This window comes from Daphnia magna, linkage group LG4, assembly GCF_020631705.1.
Source record: "Daphnia magna isolate NIES linkage group LG4, ASM2063170v1.1, whole genome shotgun sequence".
Classification (NCBI taxonomy): domain Eukaryota; kingdom Metazoa; phylum Arthropoda; class Branchiopoda; order Diplostraca; family Daphniidae; genus Daphnia; species Daphnia magna.
The window spans coordinates 2,494,374-2,507,129 of NC_059185.1; the positions used below are offsets into that span (position 1 = coordinate 2,494,374).

General features: G+C 41.6%; 6 protein-coding genes across 8 annotated transcripts; 1 reads left to right on the forward strand and 5 right to left on the reverse strand.

Moving 5' to 3' along the window:
- Positions 1–2: 2 nt before the first annotated feature.
- Positions 3–1,595, reverse strand: LOC116934723 (N-acetylneuraminate 9-O-acetyltransferase-like). The gene is made up of 5 exons (XM_032942182.2): positions 1,305–1,595; positions 958–1,228; positions 673–871; positions 377–617; positions 3–309 (listed from the first exon to the last, which is right to left on the reverse strand). Exons 2-5 carry the CDS (start codon positions 1,042–1,044, stop codon positions 63–65), a joined length of 774 nt encoding a protein of 257 aa, XP_032798073.1. The 5' UTR covers positions 1,045–1,228; positions 1,305–1,595; the 3' UTR covers positions 3–62.
- A 305-nt stretch (positions 1,596–1,900) lies between these two features.
- On the reverse strand, positions 1,901–3,378 carry LOC116934719. Of its 2 annotated transcripts, none has more exons than XM_032942177.2 (5): positions 2,986–3,378; positions 2,767–2,930; positions 2,535–2,692; positions 2,305–2,455; positions 1,901–2,215 (listed from the first exon to the last, which is right to left on the reverse strand). In XM_032942177.2, the coding sequence occupies exons 1-5, from the start codon at positions 3,308–3,310 to the stop codon at positions 2,045–2,047; spliced, it is 969 nt and encodes a 322-aa protein (XP_032798068.1). In that variant the 5' UTR covers positions 3,311–3,378; the 3' UTR covers positions 1,901–2,044. The 2 variants fall into 2 exon arrangements, with proteins under 2 accessions (XP_032798068.1, XP_032798069.1); XM_032942178.2 differs by having other exon boundaries at positions 2,305–2,450; positions 2,533–2,692; positions 2,986–3,375.
- A 357-nt stretch (positions 3,379–3,735) lies between these two features.
- LOC116934727 (methyltransferase-like protein 24) lies at positions 3,736–5,029 on the reverse strand. Its single transcript, XM_032942190.2, has one exon. It carries the CDS (start codon positions 4,739–4,741, stop codon positions 3,827–3,829), a length of 915 nt encoding a protein of 304 aa, XP_032798081.1. The 5' UTR covers positions 4,742–5,029; the 3' UTR covers positions 3,736–3,826.
- Positions 5,030–5,416: 387 nt separating this feature from the next.
- On the forward strand, positions 5,417–7,199 carry LOC116935954 (protein Star). Of its 2 annotated transcripts, none has more exons than XM_045172927.1 (7): positions 5,417–5,569; positions 5,640–5,820; positions 5,904–6,051; positions 6,127–6,302; positions 6,361–6,555; positions 6,647–6,880; positions 6,943–7,199. In XM_045172927.1, exons 2-7 carry the CDS (start codon positions 5,656–5,658, stop codon positions 7,105–7,107), a joined length of 1,083 nt encoding a protein of 360 aa, XP_045028862.1. In that variant the 5' UTR covers positions 5,417–5,569; positions 5,640–5,655; the 3' UTR covers positions 7,108–7,199. The 2 variants fall into 2 exon arrangements, with proteins under 2 accessions (XP_045028862.1, XP_045028863.1); XM_045172928.1 differs by having other exon boundaries at positions 5,929–6,051.
- LOC116935950 (cytochrome P450 4c3) lies at positions 7,133–9,976 on the reverse strand. The gene is made up of 13 exons (XM_032943157.2): positions 9,882–9,976; positions 9,576–9,803; positions 9,397–9,506; positions 9,241–9,331; positions 8,973–9,167; positions 8,829–8,895; positions 8,642–8,768; positions 8,455–8,572; positions 8,288–8,391; positions 8,151–8,219; positions 7,920–8,088; positions 7,675–7,854; positions 7,133–7,599 (listed from the first exon to the last, which is right to left on the reverse strand). Exons 2-13 carry the CDS (start codon positions 9,757–9,759, stop codon positions 7,427–7,429), a joined length of 1,587 nt encoding a protein of 528 aa, XP_032799048.2. The 5' UTR covers positions 9,760–9,803; positions 9,882–9,976; the 3' UTR covers positions 7,133–7,426.
- A 1,018-nt stretch (positions 9,977–10,994) lies between these two features.
- Positions 10,995–12,526, reverse strand: LOC116935952. The gene is made up of 5 exons (XM_032943160.2): positions 12,274–12,526; positions 12,030–12,205; positions 11,769–11,963; positions 11,469–11,708; positions 10,995–11,404 (listed from the first exon to the last, which is right to left on the reverse strand). The coding sequence occupies exons 1-5, from the start codon at positions 12,524–12,526 to the stop codon at positions 11,258–11,260; spliced, it is 1,011 nt and encodes a 336-aa protein (XP_032799051.2). The 3' UTR covers positions 10,995–11,257.
- Positions 12,527–12,756: the final 230 nt, after the last annotated feature.

Consider the following 12,756-nt stretch of genomic DNA (forward strand, 5'->3'; position numbering starts at 1 on the left):
TGTTCTCTGAATCCAAGAAATGTATGCTACATCTGAATTGATGAAAGTTCTATTAACGCATGTTACAGCGCGTAAAACACTTGATGTTCATTGCAAATGTCATTTAAAAGTAGCTGGGTGGCTTGTGAGAGAGCCGAGTAGCCAGTGTGTATGTAATCCTTGCAGGTAACGTATGCATTAGCGTAACCGATGTGCGCCTTGAATGAGAATGGGCCAAATCGCACATCACGTCGGATGATGACGCAGCTGCGAGAATACTCAACTGCCAACAGATTACTGGAATCCCATATGCGTATGCTTGGATAATTCCTAGTATCGAATATATTTGTGAAAAAAAAAATCTGTACAGTTCCAGTGCAAAGTTTCGTATCATTACCCAAGAATACGATGAACTGCTTTGTTGTAAAGGTGGATTTTTTCCGAAAAAACGGCTGTGTTAGAAGAATTAATGTTACCATAGAAATCGACGGATGGATACTGACTCAGCCAAATGATTTGGCTAACATTTGCTAGCTGACCAAGGACTGGTCCAAGTTCCATTAGCTTGTCTTGATACAGCTCAAAGTCATTGCAGTGTTCAACCGCAGCGTACGGCAACATGTGATGGACTGCCATACCTAACGCCAAGTGTGAAATACAGAAATAACTAAAATAGTATTAATCAGTTTTTACTTAGGAAAATCAAATGAGGTCGTTCCGTTTCATAGGAATCCGCCCATCGACGCATCGTTTTGATAACGTTGTCATTTATAAGCGGTTGCCATCTGAATGATAGTTTCAATCCGAGAATCTGACTGGTAATTTCTATTTCTGCGTGATAAGCGTTTGGGATAATGGTCGGTTGCGATATTTTGTCGAAATCCGGAATGAGCTTCAAAGATAACAAGGTAAACAGGTAAACACAATCGCTATAAAGCCCAGGTGAATTGCACTTCATAAAGTTGTACAGCTCATTACCCTAACGAAATTGAAAAACTGTTGTCGAATTCTTGAATCTCCCATGAATAGAAAGTGCAACGTTTGAACAGGTTTGCCTTCTTTCATTGCATCGAGACAGGCTGCAATGTGACTGGCCGTGTATGCCTACTGCACAAGTTTGCAGGCACCGCCGTCGGACATCAGCCGCTTGCTATTGTAAGACCCTTTTGCCTCTTTTGCGTAGTGGTATTCCCTTTGATCGACAAGGTTTCCTATACAGACAGGCAATTCTTAATCTGCCAAGATCTTTCTTTAGAAATAAACACATTAGTGAATTTACTACCACAAACTGTTGTTTATTTGCAAAGAAAAATCTCTCGACTTACGTTACGTTGTTTTTTGCTATTGCCGTTCGACAAGTAACGGATATGTAGATTATTGACGAGAGGAAGCAAAATATGCACCCAATTAGCAGCAACAGCAGAAAATCTTTGTTTCGCAACTTACATCCCATCTTGTAGAAATCAAACGGTAGTCTAAACGTATACACCAACAGTTTAACAGCACTTAGGGACAACTTTAAAAACCAAAATAATGGCCCTGCTTTAACGACGAACTAGACGTGCAACTTGGTGAGATTTTGGGAAGTGAGTTTGATAGCACGAAATCTGATAACAGCCAACAACGTAGTGAAAAGATAAAATCACGACTAAAGTCGATATGACTCTATTCATATGGAACAGCCGCTGGCGGTTGCCGAACGCTGGATACCATGGATACCATGATGCGTCCAAGTAAACCGACATTTTATGCGTCACAAGCTCCACAACAACTTTGTGAGGGTTTTCTGATGAATCTCTCTACTTGAAATATGCCAATATGAACAAGGTGGCCATAAAACGTCACAAGCACCGAGCAAAAGTTGTGAGAGCACGTTCATGTGGTGGTATAACAACGATTTCCAAAGACAAAGAAGAAGATAATTGATTGATGTAATATATTTCTGCAAACGACTCGTTGAGTTAAAAAAAAATGATATGCAAATTGCAATTTAAATTTGGTCTTAAGCATTTTTAACAACTATAACAACGACAGCGTAAATAACGTGTGATGAGCACATGTTTATTCAACAAAAACTCCAATCAGATGTATTTGCAGGGCGGCATTTCGGGGGACACGGAAATTGGAGTTCTTCCTTTGGAACTGCTCTCCATCCGATGAAAAGGCCATCTTTTCTCTTTGTCGGGTACGGATGAGTTAACGGCAGTCGTTCACAACAGTAGCTGTCGTGTGCTATCTGTTTTGACACGTAGATGTTTAACAAACCGTTTGTTTAATTGGCCATCTACTGCGTATAATCAGTCCAAACAAGGGAATTGTACATACCATATTGTTGTAAGCTATCGGCCAAATTAGTTTATCCAATAACTTTTGGTCGTAGTCGTACTCGTGCAAATGATTCTGAGTAAACATGCTCGTTGCCGCACGAACGATGCTGGAACGGTTCTGGCTTACTTTCACTCCCCAACAGCCTGTGCTGGAGAAAAACAAATGATTTATTATAAGACTGTTGTGTAAAACACTCTCAGATAACAAAGAGAAGGATGAACGAACACCCAACGATAAATCTGCAATGCGAAGGGTGGTCTCTCATGATATGAAAGGCACGGTCGCCAGCCAGCCATGCCTGTACGGCGTCCGCTTCACGAGTTATTATGTAACTGTCCGAATCCCTCGACATAAGTGTATCCACCATGTTATCCAGTAGAGGTAACTGTGAAGGAGCTTATATTTTATTTCTACTCCATAAAAAAAAAACAAGTTGTTTTGCATAAAAATAGTTTATACCCAACGCCATGTCATGGCAAATATGTCGGCCAACTTTCGATTTCGAATGATCTCCGTTGCATTGCAGAAATCAATGTGGTTTCCAAGGTTCAAAGTATTGTTAATCATGTTCCAGGTTTCGCCATCGTCCTTTGTCACGTTGTGGTAAATACGTACGACCCAGCCTTTAAATTATTTCAGAAAATGATTTTTCCTATCACAGCGTTTGTGTTTACGTACCTGGATAGACGGAAGGAATTCTAGTGAGCGTCTGTATAAAAGGCTTTAAATATTTTTTCGCAATCTCCGCCCTGCAGAAGTTTCCGTAAATGGAATAAGAGATGATTTTCTGATGAGGACCTCGCTGATCTGCAGCACGACTACAAGTAGAATCGAATTGGTCAGGTTCTAGCCGCTTTCCTCCTTGTCGATGTTTGAAATGGATTATTTGCAATTCGTCAATTGTTACGAACTGAAACAAAAGAAAAACGAACACCAAGCTCGCAATTATGAAAAGTCGCGGACGAGACAACGAACATGATCGAAGTCGATGGTTACAATCCATGACATCGATGCACCGTTCAGATGCGTAGATGTCAATAAGTTGACTCGCTACTGCAATGCGAACCCCCTATGAAAAAACGCCAACCCGGCAGCTCTAAACGTGAGTGTCATAAAGAAGGTGGAGCCAAATGCTCCTAGAGTAATGAAGGCGTGTTCGTACTGTGGGGTGTTAACCAGATGCGGAGGGATTTTTCAAGTATTCACAAGCTCTTTTAGGGATTGAAATATGTACCCATCAGTCAAGGGCCCTTGGCCAATTGTGCTTCGTCACAGCAAGCCATGGTCAAGTGCTACCTTTTATCTAAACAAGCTTCGTCGCTATATTTGTACTCGACCGTGAAGCGTATTAATATGCCAGTCATCCTCTTATCTTGAAAAGTTCAAATATATGACTTGTAAACCGAGATTTTATATGGAGCGAATGAATTTCCTTCTGATGTCAAACTGTGTTGTATTCCAAGAACAGCTACACCGTAAAACGTACACCGCACATAGTCAAATGCGAAAACAATAACAATTACTTGAAATAGGGGAAGAAACGCGTTTTGTTTTCATCATCAACCGAGTAATAAAATCGAGAATTGTACCAGGCCAATTCCATTCCGATATAGGCTTCTTCTCCTCCAAGAATCGATACCGTTCGTTTAAGTCCTGGACTGGGTCTCGAACTGAATCGGACAAACTTACCAGCTCGTGAAGAAGAGGCTGCGAGTGATTCTAAATCTTGCAAGATGCCGGTATACTTTCTGAAAGTCTCTATAGGATCGTCAGCATTAAAATGGATTTCGACGGCCAACTGTTTGACTTTATTGGCTAGAAAACCGGATCGCAGCATTTGCGGAATCGCCTCCCATTCAGAGAACTCAATGTCCATTTTCAGGACGTCGATGAGCGTCGTGTTGCCATGACGACGCGCCAGCATCTGGTAGATGGACGAAGCGGTCTTCATGTTCCAGTTTGTCACCGGATGCAATCCGTCCTCTCCTGCCAGGCCGAGGTTGTAGAAATGGATGTGTTGACTGCGGTCGTAATCGCCGACGCCCATCGATGGGTCGAAGGAATAAACTTGGCAGCCATATTGTTCCATAGCGTCGTCGAAGGCCCATTGATTATTGATGCCAAAGGAATAGACAAGGCAGTTGTTGTAGACGGGTGCGATCAGCTTGTCAAGGCAAACGGCCTTGTGGCCATCGGGAGCAGCAATGCCGACTCCCTTTACGACGTAAAAGCCGAAATCGACGGCCAGTAGGCAAGACGTGCTGTTGGTCCAATGCAAATACTGGTAGATTTCTTCGGCCGAAATCAGTTTGGCTGGCTTTTTAATTACAGTGCAATCAAGTGGAGTCGCGTGATGGCTGAGCTGCCAGCCAATCACAATTATGATGAAAATAAGGGCTGTGCAAATTAGCCAACTCATTCGGCGGACGCTCATTTTGTTACTGACTGCAATAAAACTACCACGCTTTGCCGGACGATGAATTCCAAGGTTTCTGATGAAGGACAGTACTCGAATATACGATCAGTTTGAAGGCAAGGTAAAGTCGTAATGAAGTTGTTAATATTAACGAAGAATAAAGAAATCTAACCAGGCATGAATCGCTACGAAAATGACAGCCATCTACCCCTGGTGGCAAGCTGAAGTGGCAAAAGGCGAACAAATAAAGGCTAAAGTGCTGACGTTACGTGACATTCACTGCGGCGAGTCCTCATCTCCAGTCAAGTGTTTTCAGCAGCCAAAACCATTTCAGCATGTCATGGCAAAAATGGAGAGTTCCATCACGATACACAGAGGATTGGATTTTAAAAAACAGGACCTAACCCTAACAAGATGTTCACAGCTTAACATCGTAGTTCTCAATCAATTTAATGCTTGCTTCACGTTTTTGAGTCAACCAAAATCAACAGCACTGTCATCCAGGTAAACGGAATATTGGGACTTCAAGGAACTCCATATCTGTACAGCTTAAGAGAAACTACGTGGGCCCCACTGCCCATGGAGGTTATGGTCATCAAGGACCATCCAGTCCCAAGGTTATGTAGGCCTTACCGTTCGGGAATACAGTTAAGTTTCTACTTTGAAGAACTTCGGTACTGCATAAGCCAAATGCTTATCATTAGTCCTATCATTCGACCATCCGCGGAGTCTGACCAAGTCAAACTTTTACGTTATTGCATTACGTTATACACACCTGCCACCAGTCCCCAGAATTGAGCTGAACTAGCCGCATCTGTTTTCCAAATCTGATTACAGAGAGACCTGGTAAATAATTTATTGTCTCTGATTTATTTGTTAGATATTAAAGAACACGTCGAAATCACGTGACCGTTAGATCTGACAGCAAAAGGATGCGATTTGCTCGCGAGTTTCGCCTGCCTACGAGAGTGTCTCTCTTTGTCTTCCCTATCGGACTGATGTCTTTGATATACATACTCAGCCGCCCAACGAGAATGGACCCTGATCCGCTGTTAAATAATCACATCAAAAGGGATCATCATAACGAACCGGAGCAAGTAAGTTATAGTTGACGAAGTGAATGCGATTGTATATCGAGATATTCTATTCTATATAGTTAAAACCACATTTAAGAGTATAGTTTACCGAACAGGTATCTTCTTTAGCAACACCTCAATCGCCTGTCGAATCGCTGCCTGTCAAGTTCAATCTGATGGAAGAAACTTATGGCAACAATTGGGCAGAGGCACCAGCAGACCTATACTTACCACCCAATGAATGCACTATTGGTATTGCGTACAACGCAGACACGAATTTTATTGTCTTAAAAAAAGACATGTTAGTTTGTAGTTTTCTGATTTCAGAGTATGCCAATGCAAATAAGCTACAGCAGGACCACCCTTGTGTTGTTCGTTTAATTCGTCGCAACTATTTATTCAAGCCAGCCCCGAGAAGCGTCCAGTATCGACTGGCCCACCCTGACGCCATCGATCCTTCCGACGGACAATCTCAAGCCATTCTAGAAATTTTGCAGAACAAAGTAAGCTCTTAAAATTGAGCCATGCACCAGCCCCCAGAAATATTATTTTTGTCTACAGACAAACGGATTTTTCATCGAGGTCGGTGGCTACGATGGCGAATTCTTAAGTAATACGCTATTTATGGAAAGGTATCTTCAATGGAGTGGATTGCTAATTGAAGCTGATAAGACGGCTTTCAATCAGCTTAGAACCCGTAATCGCAAGGCTTATACCTCACCTGTCTGTCTAAGTACGAAACCATATCCGATGCAAGTAAGACTTGAATTGCTCTGCTGAGGCAGCTTGTAACGCTAAAACAATTGCATCAATTTAAGCCATAAAATTGAGCTGAATGTACTTACAGGTTGTCTACAATGCCACGGTTGGTACGCTGAGTTCTATCCTTGAAAAAAGCGATGGACAAGATGAAGTCGCAACCAATGGTGACACAAACAGCATCTACAAAGTTCAGTGCTTCCCGTTGTATTCCTTGCTGGTGGCCATCGACAGGACTAATATAGACTACTTTGGTCTCGACGTTGAAGGCTCTGAATACAAGATATTGAAAACCATGCCTTGGTCTAAGGTTTATGTAAAGGTTCGTTCGCTATCTTCTGGTTGCTAACTGGCTCAGTAAATTGGACATGGATTTTGTTACAGACGATGACAGTCGAGTGGAATCACACTCCCGAAGGCGAAGCGGCCATTACTCGTCTAATGGAGAGCAATAAGTTCATCAAGTTTGGCCTAATTTCAATGCCGTATACTCGTGAAGTAGTCTACGTTCGGGATTTTCTCGATCAATACAGACAATACAAAAATTAAGAGTACTGAGTGGTTAAAAAAAAAGTGTGGTGCATATTGTATTGCCTGACATGAAGTCAATTTCAGAGAAAATAAAATATGATTGATAATCAGCTAAGCTCACAAAAACAGACGTCAGACGAATCACGAAATAAACATAACGACTGAATACTTTTACACGCTTTAAAAAATATCTTCTCAATTATGGAGGCAATCTGCTTACATCTTCTTTGGTCGATACAGTTGACCGTTCCATCGTTGGAAGCTGTGCCGCTAAAATCCACAACTCTCAAAATTTAAATCTACCACAAATCTAACATATTAAGTAAGCGACGTTGCATCAAGGAATATTAGATCTTCTAGAAACAATCAGGCGAGCTCCGTTCTTGAACTTCAGCACAATTAGCATGGTGGGAGTTTCAAGCGGTGCAGACGGATCAGAGACGGAAAAACGGAACCAGCGAAGTAGATTGGCTAACACCACCCTCAGTTCGTACATGGCAAATTTTTGACCTGCATGAAAGATCAAAAGTCAATTCTCGTGACAACAGAAAGAGGTGTCATTATTTTTAGCGAAAGAGCTCGTACCGATACAGTTGCGAGGACCAGCGCTAAATGGAACAAAAGCGTACGGATGACGTCCTATGCTATTCTCCGGTAGAAATCGTTCCGGCTTGAAAGATTCAGGGTCAGCATAAATGTCAGGATTGTGGTGTGTAGCATAAATGTTCAGCAACACTGTCAGACCCTTGGGCAGCGTGAAATCTCCTGTCGATTGACGTCGTGATCAATAAATACACGACAATGAAATTATTATTTTTTAAATCGTTTACCTGCTTGCAGATCTTCCGGAATCGATCGAATAATAATGGGGATGCTGGTGTACATTCTAAACGTTTCCTTGATGCAACAATCCAAGTATTTGAGCTGTGCGAAATCGTTCGAAGTGCAAGGGCGATTCGAATCGCCAAACACTTGATGTAACTCGTCTACGACCAATTGCTGCCAGCAGTGAATGAAACGATTGAATCTGTTTTCTATGACAATGTCTTTCATGTTTATACCTGATGCTCGGGATGCTTTGCTATCAGATACAAGAACGCTGCAAAAGTGAAAGCTGTTGTCTCGTGACCCTGATGCGCAAAGCATAAATTCGACATTACAACATCGATGTTGGGGGTATCAATATGAAATCGTTTACCGCAATCATGAAGAGGCTAACTTCGTCCTTGATAATCTCATCGGTTAACTCCAGATTTTCTTCTGTAGCTTTTAGCAGCGTATCCAAAAAAGCTGGCCTCCCTCCTAACGTAAGAAAAGCGAAGTGCTACAAATAATCATCAATTCGGAGACTCTTCATTTTCGTACTTGGTGCATCGATAGGGTCGTCTTGATCTAAGCCCCCGTTGGGTAATTTTTCAGACGCGGACTGATTTGCATTTTTCTCTTTTTCTTGTTGGAACAATTCGCGCCGTTCTTTAATTACCTGTTGGAATTTTATGCGCAAACGTGGTTATCATTGTGCTTGTTACACACGATGATGCACAGGGAATACCTGGTAGTAAAACGCATCAGCAACAGCGGCGTACGATCTACTCAATTCGCCAAGACGACTCAGATTAAAAATCCATTTGATTCGAAGCCAAGGTTTTAGCAAACGTTCCATGACTATTGCGCTGGCGCTATTGAGTATAGAGAGACTAAAGTGATTTTCGATCTTCGTAAACGCACGAACAACTTACTCCGCAATGATACCAAGATATTTCTCCTTTTTCTCGTTGTTACCTGATTTTTGTCCCATGGACGTTTCTTTTAAAGAAAAACCGCCACAAAAGAAACAAATCAATTGAAACATTCCCATTCAAGAAAAGGTTAGCGAAACGTACCGCAGAAGACATCCAAAGAAAATCGTTGCATGATGGGGAAAATATCGAACTCGCCTCCCTTGTTGATTTCGACAGCTCTGTCAAGGCTGCGAGCGCATTCGACACTTCTCTCGTTAAAGATGTCGATGAAACTATCGAGAATTTTGAAATGGAAAGCTGGCGTCAGCAAGCGTCGACGTTGCTTCCACTCTTCACCTGTTTTGTTAATCAATGGCGATTTATTTTTACCCCGAAAAATGTATGCATTTCATTTGTTATGCAGTTCTACCTTTTAAGAAACCAACGCTGTCACCAAGGTACTCTTTGAGCAGCTTCAACTCATTAGGTTTGTCACCAATGATCTTGCTCGAAAGAATAGGCTAAGTGGTAAAGTTTCACTTGGTGATTAGTCGTATCATAGGGCGTTTTGCTATTTGAATCGTACCTCTAATATCTCTGGTGACCCAACGACAACCACCGGATGGAAGGTTAACCAAACGCGAAAGATCCCACCATATTTTTGATTCCAGTCAAATGTCAATTTCCTGAAAAATCCTGAAACGAAAATTGTACAAGTTTTCGTAATTGAAACTGTATAGAAGAAAGGCAGATGTTGTAATTTACCATCGTAGCTGAAACCCAAATCGAGGAGGTTGCCCAACAGTGGCAGATGCTTAGGCCCTGGAATGGCATTGATGAGGCGTACGAATCGTGATTGAGTCCACGTCCAATACCAGGTGGTCAATAAAATGATTAAAGCTGACCAAAAGTACAACGGACTCCATTCAATTGTGGAAGTGATGAACATGTCTGCACACTTTTCTTAATCGTTTCGTCGTTCACAGTTGATACCTGATCGGAGTATGAAATGCGATTGAGTTAGGAGAGAACCAACCATTGGTAATCTTATTGTCTCGAAAATTGTGTTACCAGTCGCCATTTTCGAAAGCTCAAGATGTTGGCGATTGAGCGAAAGCGCCGTTTCACTTTGTCAAGTGAAATTCTTGACAAACTTGTTTCGACGACGAATGGCCTAGTTTTCCTTCACTGCAGAAAATGAAAATTAAATAGATTAAAACAAGTTCACTGCCTTCAAGATCCCAGACGAAATTAAAATCAGTGAAAATGTGCTAAAAAAAACCTTTTCTACCCAAGCCATTTGTGGCGCAACGGTGAAGGTGCTTTTGGCTTCGTTTTGTATTCACCATACCATTTTCGTCTGTGTTTTACCAAATAATATTACGTTGCCCTCCCCCCTGAAAAAAAAAACTTGTTTGATAAACAGGATCTCGTCGTTTTCATTAGAAAACAAAGAGAAAAAAGCGTGTCGGTCATTGACTTTCATTTGGGTGTTTTGTCCTCTCGAAACAACATTGAATTTCGTGGAGGAAGGGCACGATTGATGACAAAAAGAGAAAAATTACAAAGTTATTGATTTGCTCACCCATCCCCACAGTTGAATATTTTTCCTTTTTCTCTCTTTTATTTGGGGGGGGGGGCGTCAAAATTTGAATAATGACAGTGTTTATTGCTATTCCTATCCCCCCGGGAAAAAGGGAAAGGACTACCTTTTCAGCACCCTGACCAGTTTTTCATTACTGAAATCTCGCAAGGGAATTGGCCTCATTTGCATTCGTAGCTTGAAATTCAAAGTGGCTTGGCACAGCAAAATTTGCATCGCCACAAGATTGCTCACTCATAGAAGGAGAATACAATTATCAGGTGGCAATGGTGAAATGGCAGCAACCAGGTGGCAGGCACAATTGTAAAACGATGACCAGACACAGTGCATTGTTTTCAATTTCACCGTCTGCTGGAAGAAGAAATAAAAAAACCAAGTTCTCTTCAGTGTTATTTTTTGCACCAGGTATGTCTATTATCCTAACTAAACACCTTTACGTCAAGAAAAACAGAGAAGGGTTGACTATTTATGGAGTGACGCACGAAATGATATTAAAATGTCCTTGAATACTATTCATTTGAATAGACTAGAGCTTTTTTAATACTCTGTCGATTTTCTTAAGTCAGTCGAGCAGTACAATCTAGAAATGTTCATTTTTTTTTATTCTACTCGGGCAACTTAAACTCCTTTTGTTTATGTATTATAAATGCACGTTCATCGTGGATGGCTTTCAGTTTTTTTCAAATGAAAAGGTTCACAGCTCTTTGGTGATATGCATCGTAGCAGCTTTTGTGCGTCGTTGCTTCACTCTTTTACGCCTCAGTTCCGTTCCTTTGCAAAGTGAACAGGTCCATCACCTGCTATCCATTAATTTGTTTAATTTCAGATCGAGTGACAGCAAAAATTACGCATTGATTAAATCTTTAATGAAAATAACATCTCGTGTCCATTGAAAATCAAATGCACCCATCCTGATGTAACCATTGGCTTCCATAAAACGGGACAAGGCTTCCTCCCCCCCAGGTATGTTGTTCCACTCCACTGTCAGCGTCTTTGATCGTAAACAAAAGTGAAATTAACAGCTTTGTTTCTCAAGAAATTATTAACACATATACTTTGATGTTGACTTTATGCCAGGGAATGGTCTCCAGGATTTTGAGTTCGTGACCTTCGACGTCGAGACTGAAAAAATCGATTGCAGTTCGTCCAACTGCCAGTAGAACAGAGTACAATGGGAAACATTGAATGGTCACAGATTCAGGATCGATGCCAGGTATTCCAGGTTTTTGTAACGTTTTGGCTGCCCCTTCGATGTGGCTGTGACCAGGATCAACACTTTTAGGTTGGAAAGTTACCTGGAAGAATAAGAACATTGTGATTTGTACCCACAGGGAAATATCCAGACAGTGTATCACTTGTGTAGGAAATGGTTCCAGGCTGAGGCAGATGGGAAGTGTCCACGATTTGCGATTGCGTGACAAAAGCTTCTTGAAAGCTTCTGGGTTTGCTTCGATTAGAATTCCTCCCCAATTGAATTTCCTTTCTAAATCGATGGTGTTCGACATTGCATCGCCAGTCAGAGCTCCACATTCCACAAAGAATCCATTCGTCTATCATTGCCAATGCCAACCATTGCAGGTAACTAAAAATTTTTCAATTCATAAAACATTTCGAACCTGATTTTTCAAGAGCCTGAATATGACACCAGTCTGTCCTGGTGATCGATCTTTATCATCGTCAGAATCGAGTTGCAGTGGAACTTCTGGTGGCGATGGTTTATTCAAATAATGTCGTTTAATAGTCTCGATGACGCAAGGATGATCTTGCGGCAGTTTATTGGCATTCAGGTAATCTGTTACGATCCATATTCAAAAACAAAGTTTCAAAAAACTATACCGTTAACACAAATTCATTTGTTACCTAACGTGCACTCGTTGTAACTATTGAATAACCGTTTCAAGAATCCAGAAGTTTCATCCATCAAATTGAATTTACGATTGCTGTCGATGACGCCACCCGTTATGTCATCACGATTAGCTGAAACCAACGGTTGATTATCATTGACGTTTGTTCTCCGATAAATCAGCAAAAGGCTAATTGACAGCACGATGAAACAGGCACTCAGCAACTGCAATTTGCAACGGAACAGAGAAATGTAGCAACCCGGTCTCATGGTATTCACTCGTCGTTTTGCAATCAACACGATCGGGGTGTAGCACTTTAATCGTAGTCCTGAACTGAGCAAGACGTTGACAAAAGGCGGGGCTTCTCCGTGATGGCGGAACACAGTCCGTTCCAGTTGAGTGACCGTCCATCGTTTTATAAGCTCAAGTCTTCATCTTATTCGCTCTCAGTTTGGAAAAACGGAAAGCGTAACTGACATGCATATGGTACACGATGCAC

Bases quoted from the DNA above. Each gene is read 5' to 3' on its own strand.
- LOC116934723 (XM_032942182.2), bottom strand. From the start codon at position 1,044: ATGAAAGAAGGCAAACCTGTTCAAACGTTGCACTTTCTATTCATGGGA. The intron at 618-672 runs GTAAAAACTGAT...ACTTGGCGTTAG, and splicing joins ACCTCATTTGATTTTCCTAA to GTATGGCAGTCCATCACATG. The intron at 310-376 runs GTAATGATACGA...ATTCGATACTAG, and splicing joins GCAGTTCATCGTATTCTTGG to GAATTATCCAAGCATACGCA.
- LOC116934719 (XM_032942177.2), bottom strand. From the start codon at position 3,310: ATGGATTGTAACCATCGACTTCGATCATGTTCGTTGTCTCGTCCGCGA. The intron at 2,693-2,766 runs GTATAAACTATT...GCTCCTTCACAG, and splicing joins TTGCCATGACATGGCGTTGG to TTACCTCTACTGGATAACAT. The intron at 2,456-2,534 runs GTGTTCGTTCAT...GTTTTTCTCCAG, and splicing joins CATTGCAGATTTATCGTTGG to CACAGGCTGTTGGGGAGTGA.
- LOC116934727 (XM_032942190.2), bottom strand. From the start codon at position 4,741: ATGAGCGTCCGCCGAATGAGTTGGCTAATTTGCACAGCCCTTATTTTC.
- LOC116935954 (XM_045172927.1), top strand. From the start codon at position 5,656: ATGCGATTTGCTCGCGAGTTTCGCCTGCCTACGAGAGTGTCTCTCTTT. The intron at 6,556-6,646 runs GTAAGACTTGAA...ATGTACTTACAG, and splicing joins CGAAACCATATCCGATGCAA to GTTGTCTACAATGCCACGGT. The intron at 6,881-6,942 runs GTTCGTTCGCTA...ATTTTGTTACAG, and splicing joins GGTCTAAGGTTTATGTAAAG to ACGATGACAGTCGAGTGGAA.
- LOC116935950 (XM_032943157.2), bottom strand. From the start codon at position 9,759: ATGTTCATCACTTCCACAATTGAATGGAGTCCGTTGTACTTTTGGTCA. The intron at 9,168-9,240 runs GTAGAACTGCAT...TTAACAAAACAG, and splicing joins CAGCGTTGGTTTCTTAAAAG to GTGAAGAGTGGAAGCAACGT. The intron at 7,600-7,674 runs GTACGAGCTCTT...TCTTTCATGCAG, and splicing joins TGGTCCTCGCAACTGTATCG to GTCAAAAATTTGCCATGTAC.
- LOC116935952 (XM_032943160.2), bottom strand. From the start codon at position 12,526: ATGAGACCGGGTTGCTACATTTCTCTGTTCCGTTGCAAATTGCAGTTG. The intron at 12,206-12,273 runs GTAACAAATGAA...GGATCGTAACAG, and splicing joins TTACAACGAGTGCACGTTAG to ATTACCTGAATGCCAATAAA. The intron at 11,405-11,468 runs GTATATGTGTTA...TTACGATCAAAG, and splicing joins GGCATAAAGTCAACATCAAA to ACGCTGACAGTGGAGTGGAA.